This window comes from Salminus brasiliensis, chromosome 25 (genome assembly GCF_030463535.1).
Source record: "Salminus brasiliensis chromosome 25, fSalBra1.hap2, whole genome shotgun sequence".
NCBI lineage: Eukaryota > Metazoa > Chordata > Actinopteri > Characiformes > Bryconidae > Salminus > Salminus brasiliensis.
The window spans coordinates 6981072-6997418 of NC_132902.1; the positions used below are offsets into that span (position 1 = coordinate 6981072).

At 38.0% G+C, this 16347-nt stretch overlaps 1 protein-coding gene across 2 annotated transcripts in view; it reads left to right on the top strand.

Moving 5' to 3' along the window:
- Positions 1 to 16347, top strand: part of lcor (ligand dependent nuclear receptor corepressor) — a 36607-nt gene that overhangs the window by 17458 nt on the left and 2802 nt on the right. Inside the window, exons 4-6 of one of the 2 annotated variants that reach the window (XM_072671708.1) lie at positions 5139 to 5262; positions 10046 to 10387; positions 11126 to 11222. In XM_072671708.1, the coding sequence (XP_072527809.1) occupies positions 5139 to 5262; positions 10046 to 10387; positions 11126 to 11222 (563 nt within the window). The remainder of the gene's footprint in view (positions 1 to 5138; positions 5263 to 10045; positions 10388 to 11125; positions 11223 to 16347) is intronic. The other variant, XM_072671709.1, reaches the window with a different exon arrangement.

Here is a 16347-nt window from a genome sequence, read left to right on the forward strand (position 1 = left end):
CCCGAAGATTGTGTTCATACATTATTCATTATGGATATTAAGGCGGTATGTGGAGTGAATGTGAGCAGGTCGCTTTATGTCTGGCATTTCAGGTAATGAAACTCATGATGAAATGGTAGCTGACCTATAGATTTCAATGGTTCCAAGCTTTCTCAGGGCAAAAAAACACCAGGGGAAGTAGACTTTGAAACATTGTGGAAGAGGAGGTGTAAAACAAATTACCACTTGCTAACACAATTCACCTGTGGTTGCTGGCGTCACATCTTCATGCTTGGCCTACAATTGGTGGCTGAAGAGAAAGTAAAGAGGACAGAAGAGCTTCGAAATTAGAACCAATGCAATCAATTATTTCAGCAATTTAACACGAAAAACCACCCGAAAACTTTTAGTCTGCATTTCATATGTCTTCACAGCTGGATCCATGTTTCAAAACACTGCAAAAGTGCACATGTGAAACAGAACACTTAAGGAAAGCGCTTGCAGAAGTAAAGCTTGACTACAAAAAAAAGAAAAGAAGCAAGATTCTTTGAAACACATGACTAACATTGCTCTGGTGTTCAGGTTAACTTGCAGTCTTGCTATGCTTAGGCCTCAACCTGAAGCTTGGTTTTGTTTTAGATGTAGGCAAGATGGCCACATTGCACAACAATGGGTTGAGGCTATAAACAAATCAGACACCTATTAAGAATTAAACTGACTCTTTCACAATCTATGCGATGTACATGGCTGAACTCCCCAGTCTCCAGGAGTTTCAGGGCCAACGTTTTCCAGAAATCAGAAAGCTCTTTTGCATCATGTGTGGTTGTACGCAAAAAGAAAAGTGATGTTCCTATCCTTCCCAAATCCTAAAATCCTAGAGGAAATCCTGCAGAGTGGATGAACAGAACTTGTCGTTGAAGTGTTAGGAATGCACCAAGAAGAGTATAAAGGGAAATGGCATTTTGTGCAATCATTAGTCCAAAGTTTCTTACTGCACAAAGAATATGACTGCATTTTACCCCCAAACAAACGCTGCCAATAGAAATAGCTTTGTTATGTTAAAAGGTTGAGAGAAAGCCTAAAGGAAAGCTACAAGTTTACAGTCACTGAACCACCAAGACTGTTGTACTGCTCAGGTGTGCAACATAATCATAATATCATATTATAATTACAATAATCCTGATGTAGTATAACTTAGCCCGAGGGTTGCAGAGGCACGGGAGCACTCTGAAACACTGCCGTCCATCTGCTCCACCGTCCACTAACCTGAGTAATTGCATTTAAGCGTCAGGACAACAGCTCCAGCATCTCAATTTACTACAACTCCCCATGTTCATGAACCCCTGGATCTGCAACCTTTATCTAAGGGGGAAAAAACATAATTACCAAACAGTAAACTAAACAGAAGAGTTTTTAGCCTAGACTTGAAGATTAAGTGTCTGACTCCTGAACATTATCTAGAGTTGGGGGGCTTTATTAGAAAAAGCTCTTCCTCTCTGCTAAGGATTTATGAAATTTGGAAACGAGTAAGAATCCACCACCCTGTGATCCAAGTAATCTTGATGGTTCGTAATATGTAACAGAATCTTGCAGGTACTTATGAGCGAGATCAACTCGCACCCTCCTACCACTGCTACCTGCCTAATGACATTGAGCTTTTATGTCTTCTTTATGTTTTTTCTGTCTTTTACTACTTACTAATTATGTAAAGCTGCTTTGTGACAACAGTTGTAAAAAGCGCTATATAAATAAATTTGACTTGAATGCAGTGCTGATAGAACTGGACTGATATAGTCAAATTTTTCAAGTTTTAGTAAAGACCCTGGCTGCAGCATGTTGAACTAGGTTCCTGCTGAAACAATCTGACAATAGTGCGTTGCAGTAATCTAGCCTTGAGGTAATAAAAATGTGTACTATTTTTTTTTTTTTTTTTTTTTTTTCTTTTCTGCATCCTGTGAAAATAACACCAAGATTCTTAGCTGCTATACCAGGAATAACAGAAAAAAAAAAAGTTTAACATCAAGTCTGATGGTTTATTTCTTGCGGCTTTTAGAGATAAAAGGAAAACCTTTGTTTTGTTACTGTTTAGAAGGAGGTTGTGTGACATCCAGCCTTTGCACACTCCTCAATTTTCTTTAATCTACATTTGTTAGGTTTAGCTGTTATATAGAGCTGAGAGTCATCTGCATAACCATGGAAACTAATAACATGTCTGCTTATAGCTGCCCAGTGATAACCTGTATAATAATAATAATAATAATTTAATTTTGTTATTGTTGTTCTTGATAAGTGAGGCCAATATAGTGTGAGCTTTAAGTGTCCTTTTAAACTCTAAGGCTGCTTTTCCAGGCAGAGTGAAATACATCTAGTTTGTTTGTCCGCCATTTCCGCTCTAGTTTCTGCACTGGTTGTTTGAAAGTACGGGTTTGATCACTACCCCTGTGCAAGCTTTTGCATTGTTATTTTACATTTAAGTGGTGCTACCTTGTCTTTTAAAAGAAGTGAAGGTGTCTGTGAGTATTATCTTGTGTATTTTGGTAAATCATGCATACTTCACCTCCTCTGCCTGATAATCTAGGGCTATGTGCATAATTATAACGGAGGTGTCTTAATCCAGGTCTAATCCAGGTTTCATTGAGGCGAAAAACATCTGATTTATGATCACTTACAATTACTGGCCTTGAGTTTAGTGATCTAATATTGAAGTAGCGCAAGGTTTAGGTCTGAGATGGTGCTGTTACAGTTTGAGTGTAAAAGTTTAACACTAATTAAATTATTAAAATGAGGTGTGTTAGTTTTTTATATGTTTTAATGTAATTCAGCGCACAGATACAGTTTCAATACGGTTAAAACTGGGTGACGCCTGAAACAGCTTGCAAATGGTCGTTTTAGTCTGTCTGCGGCTTGGTCCTGGCTCTGGATTGTCAGCAGCCTTTTACACAATTCTGCTGACTAACTAAAAGACTATTAGCTATGCTACAGGAAAGTAGGGCAGCATTTTCACACATGGGGTTGGCACCATCCCTACCTAAAACAACAGGCTTGCCCTCAAACTTTATGGAGTCAGAAAGTCTGAGGTCACAAGGCAGATGATTCTCCTGTGTATGTTGTGACTCCAGAATCATCTGGAGGACCAGAAAGAACACTACACAGGGGTTTATTACCTTATGTGTTCCAACCTACATTCTATTCAAGTAGATGCTAATGTTCCAGAAAGTTTGGTAGAGGCAAAGGTGCCTGAGCGTATGGGTGATCTCTACAGTGGGGCAAATCGATCATGGGTCAAGCTAGCAAATTATTTTACAAAGTATCTAATAACCAATCCATTTAAACCACAGTCAGTATGACTGCAAAATGGTACAATATATACACACATGCACAAGATCAGGAATGCACACATACAGGTATGGAATAGGATGCAGACTCTCAGTTCATAAAGAATGTTATGAATGTTTGGCATTCATAGTAATGAAATTAGTCTGTATTTAAGGAAATCCACACACAGTAACGCAAACATGCGCGCACAGTGTTTTTTGTTATTTGTTCATAGATTTTTATCTCCACAACCTACAGTAATGGCAGTAACTTGCTGCCATGGTTTGTCATGGTTGGTGTTGGTCATTTTCTACAGCTAACAGTGACATTCTAAATTGATATACTAAAATGCTCACAGGAGTGGAGACTTTTCAGAGATTGACAGGACATGCAGAAATGCATTGATGATGGTTTGATCACATGAATAACAAGATAAAGATAAAAATATAGGTAAAAATAAAATACAAGCAGCAGCATGAGGATTCCAAGCACTATTGGGTGAAATAGGAATTGAAGTAGGTTTAAATATTCAGTGGCATTAAGACCTGTGACTTGAATCCTTAAACTCTAATCCAACAGATGGGTTCTCTGCCACTGGGCCACAACATGACACCTAATGCTTGATTTCAAAGATATATTGTTCTGCCGATTATGTTCTAAATTTGATAACAATTCAACAATTGCTGATTTAAAAAAAAAAGTTTACATTTGCATAGATTTCTAGACCTAACGTTAGCCGTGACCAGTTAATAAAAGTTTAGAATTCCTCATACTTTGAACAGTTCAATGACAACAGCACCAGCATCTCAGTTTACCACGATTACCCATGTCCATGAACGCTAGATTTGCAACGTTTATCTAAAGGGTAATTAATTACCAAAAGCTAAGCTAAAACAAGTGAGTTTTTAGCCTAAACTTGAGGATTGCATCATGATATGGTTGTATAATGAATAGATTAAGAAGTCAGAAAATAAACAAATACTGTATATGGAAAATGCACTGTAAATAATACCTGTTGAATATACAAGGCAGATCGTGAGTATAGCCATCATCTTTTTATATTGCACTAAAACAAGGAATGTGTGTGTGTATGTGTGTGTACATTTTATATATATATATAAAATGTGTGTGTGTGTATGTATGTTAGTTATTTAAATAAATATATATAATATATACACACATGTACATATTATGTATGTATGTATGTATGTGTATATATACACACACACAAATGGAGAGAAAGAGAATGAGTGTGTGTAATTTTTATGGATGTACAGAAGAAAAAGAGAATGTGTATACATACATGGCACCGACAAGCAGTCCCCAGGGGTGCCCCTAAGGGGCAAATTTGCTCCGCTCCCCTGATCATAATTAGTATAATTAGTAGTTCCTTCAATTTTGCCCAGATGAGTGACCATCTTCTCCAAAGCTGTTGTAGCAATTTGCTCAGACAGTGTACTACACTTTGAGCTGAAAATTATCTTGGCAGCAACCCTGCTTGTCAGTGAGGTCACAGCAGCCAAGGTGTGTGTGTAGCCTCTAACATTAAAAGGTCTGGTGTGGTGAAGGATGCCCAGGAGCATCCTACCCCAACCCCACAATATATAGCAATATTACACATCATTTGCACATCTGTTATGTTGTACCTGGAGGTGTACTTGAAAAGAACGTACATTTAACAAAAGCAAGTGTCTGTGTTTTGTTGATCAATATACACTATAAATACCCCTATGTTAACCCTATAGAGTGCAGTCAAGTTAACCCAGTTGAAAGCTATCCAGATTAAATAAAACATGTATTCTACTACGTATTGATGACCTTTTCCCCCCTCATCTATCACCTAGGAAAACTTGAGTGGTTTAAACCATATTTTATCAGAAGCGGACAGACATAAGTCAGACCAGTCAAGTATCATCAGACTTGAGAAGCAAGCAGAAGATTTCCTCAATGCGGTCTTCTCTAGAAGAGGTAAATGAAAGATTTCATCTTGACTGTTTAACACTCTGAGGTTAATTTTTTTTGTATTAAGTGAACATTTCTTTGTGAAGATAAAATTATTCTAACGCTGTCATTGTCAATAATTAATGCTGTTAATAATAATTATTTCTGTGGTAACATTTCTTTCTAGATTGACATTTCTATTGATCCATAAGAGTAGTAATGCTGTTGCAGTTTGACAAACAGTTCTGTAGCCGCACATACTGTCAGTTGATGATTCAGGACACTACAGCAGTGTCCACCTGTGCTGGAGTCAGCTTGTCTGTCAGCAGGAGGGACTGGATGGTGTTAAAGACACTAAAGAGAAATAGAGACTACTTATATAATAGGGCTACTTGCTTAATTTCTCCACTATAAGTAATCTCAGCATAGCAAATTAATCACTGCATCCCTGAGCTCACACATGCAGCGGATAACCAAACTGTAAGGGCGTCTAATGCCACACCCACATGTTTTCTGGGGTGGTGTAGAACAAGCCTTGCCGGTGACTTTGAGATGGTCTGTCAGCGTTGTAATTCAGTTTCTTGAAGTACTTTGGAACTAGGACCCTCTGAAGTCTCAGGTGCTAGTTGTATATGTACTGAAGAACTCCACCCAGCTATCCTGCACAGGCCTTCAGTACTTTAGTGCTGATGCCACCATGGCCCACTTCTTTTTCTGTACTTAATTGTTGTAGAATATAATTGTTTTTCATTTGGTTAGCATTGATGTGGCTGTATGAATGAGGAGCATTAGGGTTAAGAAAGTAGGGAGTAATCCTTGTTTAGAGGAAGAGGACACCACAAAGAGAATGTGGTGCTGAATGTTTAATGTTTTTAATGCTGAAGGTATCCATGCCTGAACAAGGCGTACACCTCTAATGACCCAAAAGCACTAGAACGGTTGGAGGTAGATAAGGTCCAGTATGCTCAAAACCATATAAATAAACAAAGGGTTTGGGATTCTGATCTGTGGAGCAATGAAGCAAAACTGGAACTTTTCAGGCTCACTGGTATGCCTGAACTGAAAACCTGCAGTGTGTGGAAGGAAAGATGGAATCAATCAAGTATCAGGAAATCTAAGTAGAAAACTTGCCTGTCATTGGACCTTCCCATCATTGGAGATCCCAAGGGTATCTCAAAGTTTTAAAAAGGTTTTAAAAAAAAAGCAAAAGCAACTAGAAATTCACAGTTGCCATTAAGGGTCTCAGCTCTAAAAAGAATACATGAGCTGTATAAACAAGAGCTATCTGAGAAATGTTACATTTTATACAGTGTATAGAATACAGTCACTGGATGTGATAAAATTTAGAATAGTGATGAAAAAATAGTAAATTCATAGTATAGCCTTTCAAAGCACTTTGTGATGATTGGTGGAAGTGATTTTGTAGTAGTTGAGGCAGGACACTGGGGACTACTTTGAAAAAGGGATGATAGTGGTGATAAAGCACGTAGGATTTTTTGTAGGTCAAGTGTGTAGAGTTCTCTGCACACCTGGTCATTAGGAGGAGGTGTGGTCTTCATTGAGCATAGAGGCACTAAGCATAGAGGGTTAAGCATAGACCATGTGGTTAAGCATGTGGTTGGTGTGGTACAACAGATAACACCATTACTGGCCAATGTAGAACACAATTCCCAGTCTGGGTGGCTATGCTGCGCTACACCAATAAGTCATTAGGCAAGATTCATAACCCTACATTGGCTCACCTCTGTAAAAGAGTAACCTTGTACGTCGCTCTGGATAAGAGCGACAGCTAAATGCCGTAAATGAAATGTAAATGCATAGAGGGTTAAGCATAGAATGGCAAAGGGCAGGACGTGTCCTCATACCAAAAGAAATGATTCTCTTGCCATTGAGCAGTTTTGTCATATGTTTGCTTAATGTGGATGGTAAGGTTATCTTTAGTATGGTGGCACAGAGGCTTGCAGCATACCTCAAAGCAAATTGACACTGTGCAGAATGTAAGGATTTCAGGTTTTGCAGGTTGCTTAGAGCAGAGCAGTGTGATTTGGCATCAGATTGAGACAGCAAAGGACATTTCCTGTGGTGTTCTTTGACTGGCTAATGCTTTTGTTTCTGTGCTGCATGCTTTATTGTGGCATTTGACAGGACTACAGGGCCCTGTAGCTTATTTTGAAGATTGCTTTAGCGAAAGCGATGGAGTTTCTATGTGGGTTGTATGTGGGGAGAGATTGAAAGGAAAGAAAACCGTTGGCAAGAAAGGTTCATGATGGAGGGAAAGTGATCCCTTCTATTCTGGAGAATTTAGGTAGATGGTATAGTGCAACCCAGAGTGATAAAGAGCAGGTTGTGGGGTTGATGAAGGAAATAGTGGGAGATATTAATAGTTGAGGAGTTTAAATGTGGTAAGGCAGGTAAGTGAAACCAAAAGATAGGCTGAATAAAGTGATTAGTGCCAGTCACAAATCATCAGCAATCATTGAAGAGGTCACTGGCTATGTATGGAAAACATTCAGCAAGGCCACCAGGGAGAATGTAAATCTTTACTAGTTTCATTCCAGAATATGGGAAGGGAAATGGGGGCAGTGGGTGAGATCAGAGAGCTTAGAGAAGCAGATAATCACCTGGCGAGAGTTATGTCTGTTGGATGTGAGCCGTGTCAAGTAGGGCTGCACCGAACAATTAATTTTTAATTTATTTTTAATTATTATTATTTTTTATTTAATTAATCTAACTAGTTTTTAGATTACTCTAATGGGTGTTAGGAATAAAAAATAGTGTATCCAAATTAATAAAAAAAAATCCTTTAATATTGCAATTGCGATCCCCTTAAAAGCACGATTCTTTAACAAAAAATACTCTAGCTTTACAGCCAAACATAAAATCTTCACCACAAGATACTAAATGATTCATGTAAAAGAAATAAAGTGCAACACATTTAACAATTTGACAAAATAAATAAATAAAACTATGTAACATTTCTGTCACTTCCGAGAGGAACACTACAGTCCAAATATTTTTTTTAACTGTTAAACATGCAACAATTAGTTGGCATGTGGGGCATGTGTTGGGAGCAGAGAAAACACTAAAATGTATAGGACGGGGGCTGCTCCAGGGTTGGGAACCGCCACTGTAAAATATCAAATTAGCTAAACACTTTAGCTGAAATCTGTATTCTTAGCTGTAGTTTTGTTCACCAGTATGTCAGTACATAATGCTGCTAATAGCTATTGGCCATGTCTTCTCTTTTCAGAGTTACAAGCTTTTGCAACAGATGCTGAAAATATCTATGTGCTTAAACGCAGGTTCTGGAAAATGCAGAGGCAGAGCCAGGATGCATGACTTTACACCCAGGGTTTGAGCCAGGATGCCTCAATCCTTGGGTTCTACAATCTGACCAGGCAGCCTGCAAATTTATGAAAATAAATGTTTGTTTATTACTCTGTTAATACATCTTGAACTGTAAACACAGGACAAAGTATTTCCAAACTGGAAAAACAAATCTAATATATTCTAGTTCATAGTTCAGTAGGTTCACAACAATATAAAAAAAATAATGTATTTTCTTCACTCATATAGCATATTTTATATCCAGTGAGCCCACTTTGTATTTACGAATGCTTGTGCGCTCCAGACATTTGTTAAATTCAGGTTCAATTCAGTGTCATAAGTTGTTAGCTATTGTAGGTATCTGTAGATAAATTTGAGCAATGTAACTTCTGCAAGTTACCAATCTTCAGTGACTGAAATTGGGTACCTCTTTTACCTCTTTTTTTTTTCTGTATGAAATTGTATGTTCTGTATTAAGTATTTAACCAGTATGCATTCTACATGTTTGTGTGGTGGTGCTGGGGAAATCTTGGGAAAAGAGTGAGGGTGACACTTCCTGCATGTGTGGTGAATTCCATATGCCGGGAGCTATTATCTGTACTAAAAGAAATGCTGTTCATCTGTTTGTGTAAGCTTTCTCATTAAAATACTTAGATATAAATGTGTGTGTATATGCGTGTTTAATAAGCATTTGCCCATTACATTGTCATGTGATTTTGTTGTGGAGAATGTAAGGGGGTCACCATCATGTGGTATTTGTATGTTGCTGTGGTTAAAGCAAGCATAGAACTGCTTAAACTCAACACTGCTAAGTTGGGGGTTGGCAAGGATGGTCTTTAGTCTGTGATGATCTGGATGCACTTCCACATGTGGTGGGTGTCAGAGTTGTGGAAGTGCTCTTCGACATACAACTTTGTATTTGAGGTGCGGAACGGTTATGTACGCGATTATGTCTGCAGTGTTCATGTAAACATGTCTGAAGAGATGCTGAGCCTTGCATTGTGCATATGCAGCCATTTTGTTCAGACTTTTCAGTAGTATGTACAGTCCAGTCCAGTACACTTGCTATTTAGCATTCAACTTACTTTGTTTAATGTTTTTTCAACTTACTTTTGTAAAAGTGCAAAGAAGAGTTAACCTGCTTGTAGCATGGATGTAGCATTTTTCATACTTCTGTTTAATTATGACCTTGTAAATCCTTGTAATGATGCAATGGCAAGTATATCCTTATATGGGCATGTTGCTGAGTACCAAATGATGTGCGACTTTAGTGATCTGTGGACTTTATTTTAATAAATGTTTAATATTTAAAGCTTTCCGCTCACATAATGTTATGCCATATTATATTAAGTCATTTTGTAGATACCAACTTGCTCAGTCTATACTGTAGCTCACAGTTAGACTTGATGTTTAGGACTAAATACAGAAGTAGATTATGCTCATGTTAATTTTGTATTGTTTCTTGCTCTCCTTTTTTCTTCAGCAGACCGCTCACGCCTCTCAGATTCCCGCATTCCGCTAGTGGCACATGAGATCATGCAGAGAATGATCCGACAGTTTGCCGTGGAATATACCTCAAAAACCAGTGCAACTCAGGATATATCCCAACCTCAGTCCAAACTCAACTGTACCAAGGACCAAAGTCTACAAAAAGTGTCCTCACTAGAACTGTCTGTCACAACGCCCACCTCCCTCAGTACGGGTCTTGGCATCAACATTGCTGCCTCAGCACAAAACCCTGTCCTTAGCAAACTTCTGATGGCTGACCAGGATTCTCCACTGGACCTCACTGTAAAAAAGCCAGACATGAATTCCTGCAACCAAGGTTAATGATTTAAATAAAATATCTTACGTCTTTGATCAGTGTGTTTTATATGTCAAACCTTTTAAAAGAAAAAAATGAAATGAACAAAACGTAGTGTAACTACCAATATGTACATTTATATGTTTGTGTATATGTGTGTATGTACATTGTCTAACTTTTCATTTTTATCAAGTTGCCATGTCAAATAGATGCTGCATGCAAAATTACATCTTGATCAGATGTATGGTTTGTTATTTAGCGTTTACAGCGTCCCCTTTTAAGATATTTATTGCAAAATTGATAGGGTAATAGTTTGAATAAACTATTAGGTTTGAGATTTTCTCAACAAAGAGTTCTGAAATATGGAATTGCAATCAAAAATATTCAATCCTCATTGCAAATTAGATTCATTAACAAACTTTCAGCTGTTTGCAAAAAGTTATTAAACAAAAACAATTTAAATAGCTTATTGCAACTAATTTAAATGTTGATTTATTTTTTTTGCTTAATATAGATTATTAAATGTTTTTGAAATGTTACAGTTTTTCTGTGATACTATAATGCATTTAAAATGAAACTTACTACTACTGCCTACTGTCTGCACAATGTTTAGGTTATTTATAAATAAGGTTCTGTTTTTCTTTCTTTCTTTGTGCCCTTTTCTCTGTCTTTCTTCTTTCTTTCTTTGTTTATTAAAACAAACACAATTAACACATGGGGTTTATGTCCTGTATTAAGATATTGAATTTTTATTCACAGATGGAGTCCTTGACCTCTCAACAAGGAAAAACAAGAACCGTAGCAGCATCTGTCTCAGAACCTCTCATGCTTTTTCCATCATGCCAGTAGTAAGGGGGTAAGCTATTCTGTAAAATTTTGTATCTATATATTTCATCACCAAACACGCTTGGTTTGAACATAATTCAGCGTTAATTTGCCAACCCAGTTTTTTCGGAATAAACACTTTTCAGAAATTGAGCTTTTTAATTCTAATTTTCACAGGTGAAATGTGTTTTTTGTTTTGCTTGTTTTCAGTGAAAAACACACTTCTTACTATACTGTTAATTTAACGTATTGCAAGTAGAAAAAAAAAAACATGAAATGAGACACATTAAATATGTACTGTTTTTTTCCTAAACATGTTCCGTTCAGAAAATAAATTGGAATTGTGCTCTAACACAGTTTGTTTTTCTGGTAGAGAATTTTGTGTGTGTGTGTGTGTGTGTGTGTGTGTGTGTGTGTGTGTGTGTGTGTGTGTGTGTGTGTGTGAGCGCACATACAGTGCTTATAAAAAAAACTGACTGGACCTTCCAGACAGATGTCTTTATAATATAATCACTTGTGCCACATTCACTACACTCCATTTCACTAATTGTGTGACTTCTAGCACCAACTGCCAGGGCCTTTGTTGAATTAGATTAGTCACAGGGGGTGAATGTTAATGGAATCACTTATCTCTCTCTTTCTTATATATGACTCAACACCCTTTTGCAAATGAGGTTTATTTGCAAAGTTTACAGACTTTCAACTATCTTCAGTAAACCAAACAAGAACAATTTAAAGCTCAACACCAAATTGCAAAACTGCATACTTTCAAATTCAACACATTACACTACATATGCCGACAAAAGTGCTTCACAGTTTACTCAGAAAATACTCTTAGCTAGTTTGTATTGGCTAGGATCCAAAAGATACCTCCAAGCCTAGACTCTACTAAATACAAAAGTCAGTATGGATATCACAAAACTCAGCGCCACAATTCGCCAAAGAACTCTTGGAAGAGGTGGGTCCTCAGTCTGTGTTTAAAGACACCACTTTGGTGCCAGGACAGAAAAAGTCTGGATTCTTGTCTTCTGTGGATCTTAAAGGATGGTCTTTAGGCCTTACCTAAAGCTCGAAAGGGCTCTTGGTACAGATTGGCTTTTGACCATTGCCATCAAGTACAGAGGGGCTGGTCCATTCTTGGCTTTGTAGGCCAGCATCAGGGTTTTGAATCTGATGAGGGCAGCTACTGGAAGCCAGTGAAGAGAATGCAGCAGGGTTACATTGTTGAACATTGAAGATAACCCGTGCTGCTGCTTAATGGATCAATTACAGGGGCTCAATGGTGCGCAAAGGAAGTCCAGCCAGAAGAGAGTTGCATTGATCAAGTCTTGGATGAAGGACAGTTATCCCAAGTATGCCCCACCTAGGGCGGTAAACATTTTCCGATAAATTTCCTACCAGTCTCTTTCCATGAGAACTTTATCTCAGGAACTTTGGAAATATTCCAAAATGTAAACTTTTCATGGACAATTTGGGAACTTTGGGAAATTATGGGAATTTTTTGATATTAATAGGACATATTGGATAATCCATATCATACAATATCATTAATATACCATTTTTTGTCAGCAGCAAACATGAAAACATAACAATACAAATATATTTACCCTGAAAATAAACAGGTAATTATGGGAGTTAACTGAAAATAATGAGAATAAAATGGGAATATTCAAAGCTAACGGTGAGAAACTTGTGTATGCTTATATACTAAAGCATAATCCTGACTAAAATAATTGGATACATGCTTATTAATTATTTGTTATTAACATCAAATCAAATAGTGTATTTTCCCACAAGCTAGTGGTGAGTGTCAGGTTTCTAGAAATCATCTGGACATATGTTGTACATGTGATGAAGGAATGAACAGTGAATGCAGGGGGTGTGGTCTCAATAGCCCTTCAGTGTGTAATGTACCTGGGATTAAAGAGCATCTATTTAACTTTTTTTGGTATTATTGGTGGCAACTATATGTACAATTTTCACCTTTAGCTTTGAATATTTCCATTTTATTCCCATGAATTCCCATAATTACTTGTTAATTCCTGTTAATTTATATGTTAAATTTCCTAACTTTGAAATTTCACTGAATATTGCAACCCTGACCCCACCAAGGCTTGGTTTCATCAGAGGTTCTGGAATATTTACAGTTGCTTGACTTGAACTCCATATAAATCCTTGGCAGGATTTAAAGAAGGTTATGGCAGCACAATCCCAATGATGTTATATATTTGTATACACACACTCAGATATACCACATAGGAGCATTTTGTAAAATTATAGACCATAGTCCATCTGTATCTGTCTGCATACTTTAGCCTTCTTTTCTTCAGAGGTCAGGACCCTAGAGGACCTCCATAAAGCAGGTATTATTTGGATGGTGGGTCATTCTCAGCACTGCGATGTCACTGACGTGATGGCATGTGGGTGTGTGTTGTGCTGGTACAAGTAGATCAGACACAGCAGTGCTACTGGTGTTTTTAAACTCCGTGTCACTCAAGTCGACCAATTAGAAATATCTCATGCATCCTGTAGGAAGCACCCCTCGAACACTGATGAAGGACTAGATGATGACCTTGTAGTAAAGAATAAAAGTGAGAATAAGAATGGTGATTAAGAATGATTGATTAAGTAAAGTATGAGATGAAAACGAAAAAAAACTTTTATGTGTAAGAATGTGTGCTGTGAAGTATATAATGTGTGTGTGATGTTCAGACATCTTGGAGCCTAACTGTCTGTTATTATTCTAGCAAAAACACTAAAGAGAATTCCAAAGCAAAGGAAACCTATAACATCATGTCCTGCTAACTGGTACATTATGATCCATGCATATGTATGAACTTTAATAACACACCAAGGACGTATTTGATTAAGGGTTCTGTGCTATGAGAAGGAACAGAATCAAGACTGGTTCTAAAAGGCTAGTAAATGATCAGTATCTCGAGTTGTCCAGCTACAGTTTGTTGAAATACTTTGGACCAAATATGGTTCATGCAATGGAGCATCAACAGTGTTGAAAGAAAGATGAGAGGAAGGGGGACTGGAGCTTTTAGAATGGACAGTCCGAGATAAAACAAGCGGAATTTAACGAAAGGTATTATTGGGCAACCACAGATGTTTTGGGGAGGTTAAATAATTTAATGACTGTTGAGAAGATTATGGGGGTTTGTATTGACGCTGTTAATGAGACAAGAGAGATAGGTTGATTTAGCTATATGCAAGGCATCTTTATAAGCTGATGTTCTTTGTAAGCCTCAGCTGAACAGCCTTACCAACCAGCAACCAGTTTGTTTCATTGTGTTTATGGTTCAGGGTTGACTGGTATCCCAGGGGTTAGAGGTGACAGTTACCAGTGTAAGTTTTTCAAAGTGGTAGTGAATTAAGTGAGTTAGAAAGTGCAGCATTAATCATAGTGACGAGGTAATCAGAAGAGGGAGCAGAATCTATAGGAAAAACAAAAGAAGGGGGCTAACTAAGAAAAAGGTCAACAGTGTATTACATAATGAAATAGATCTTTTAGAAGAGCTGTGGATAGCTCTTGATAGCTGTAATAAGCTTGTGGTCAGATAATGGAAACAGTAGTAAGCCATCTCCTTCAAGAACTCACTGGTCACTCCATCTGCAGATGCACAATGCCTTGGTGTAGTCATGGATGACCAGTTATCGTTCTTAACTTATGTTACAAATGATTTCTACTTTACAACATCCAAAGAAAATGACATTTCTTCTCTAGAGAGTCCACCCATGTGCTTTTTTTAGTCTATTGTAATTTCAAGACTTGACTACTGCAACTCTCTTCTGGCTGGTCTTCCTTTGCACAAAGACTTCAACTGAGCAGAAGGTAATAATAATAACAAGTGATTGTGTGTGTGTGTGTGTTTGGGCGGGGGGTAATCCTAGTGACTGTCCTGGTTCAAAGTCTGAATTGCTTGTGGGAAGAAACTCCTCCTTATCCAATCTGTTTGCCTTTAGGGAGCGAAAATGCTTCCCTGACCACAACAGAGAGAACAGACCATTGTCTGAATGGCTGAGGTCCTCACAATCTTCCTAGCGTTGGTCCAGCACCACCTATTGTAGATGGAATGCAGGTCAGGAAGTTCAGTCCGAATTATGCACCACCCTCTGGAGAGACTGTTTGTCCTCCTTGGTGCTGTTCCCGAACCAGGCTGTGATGTTCCCTGTGAGGATGCTTTGGATGGTGTAGAGGTTCCACAGCACCTTGGAGGGCAGTCTGAAGTACAATTTTTCATATTGTAATTTTGGCATTGTGATAGACAATTTGCCTTTCTAATATCATCAATGCCTAAAGAACATTTGAACAACTGCACATTTTATTCTGGTTTAACTAAATGAAGTGCAGCACATTTTGAATAAAAAAAACACTGTACTGTCTTGCTGAGGTTAAGGAGGATATTGTTAATCCTGGCACCAGTTCTCCAGGTAGGCCTTCTCATCGTTATCAGAGATCAAACCCACCACAACAGTGTCATCAGCAAACTTGACAATGGTGGTAGAGCTGGAGGTGGCTACCCAGTTGTAAGTGTACAGTGAGTAAAGCAGGGGGCTCAGGACACAACATGGGGGCTCCAGGGCTGCTGATGGTGAGAGTGGGTGAGACATGTTTGCCTGCACAGCTTGTGGTCTGTCAAGAAGTTGGAGATCCAGTCACACAGAACAGCCTTTTGTTGTTTCAGTTTAGACCGTGTTATGGTGAACTTTTGCAGTTGTTGTAGCATGTAGATGTTGTCTGTCTTATTTTTTTATTACAACTTTATTATGGGAATGTATCCACCCCCCTGTATATGAGTTGTTCAACCACATTGATTAGTTAAAACAGGGAACTTCTAATAACGCTGATTGAGGTGGTTAAAGTAAACCTACTTTAAACTTGAACTAAACCAAGACATCCAATAGTTTAGGTTTAGTATACGCACAAGAAAAGTATGGAACATGTTTTACAGATAGTTAGGGAGTTATTTATTGAATGTTTCATTGATTTGGTTTCTGGGGAACCCATTTGAGGATTGATCCTTTTAAACCTTGATTAAATCAGAGCGACTAAATGAAAGTGTAGCCCCATACCTTGTCCCCCACCTGAAGCTCTTCATAGAAAGTGTTTTTCGTCATAGTTCGTATGCCCCTACATGCCCTTTTCCAGC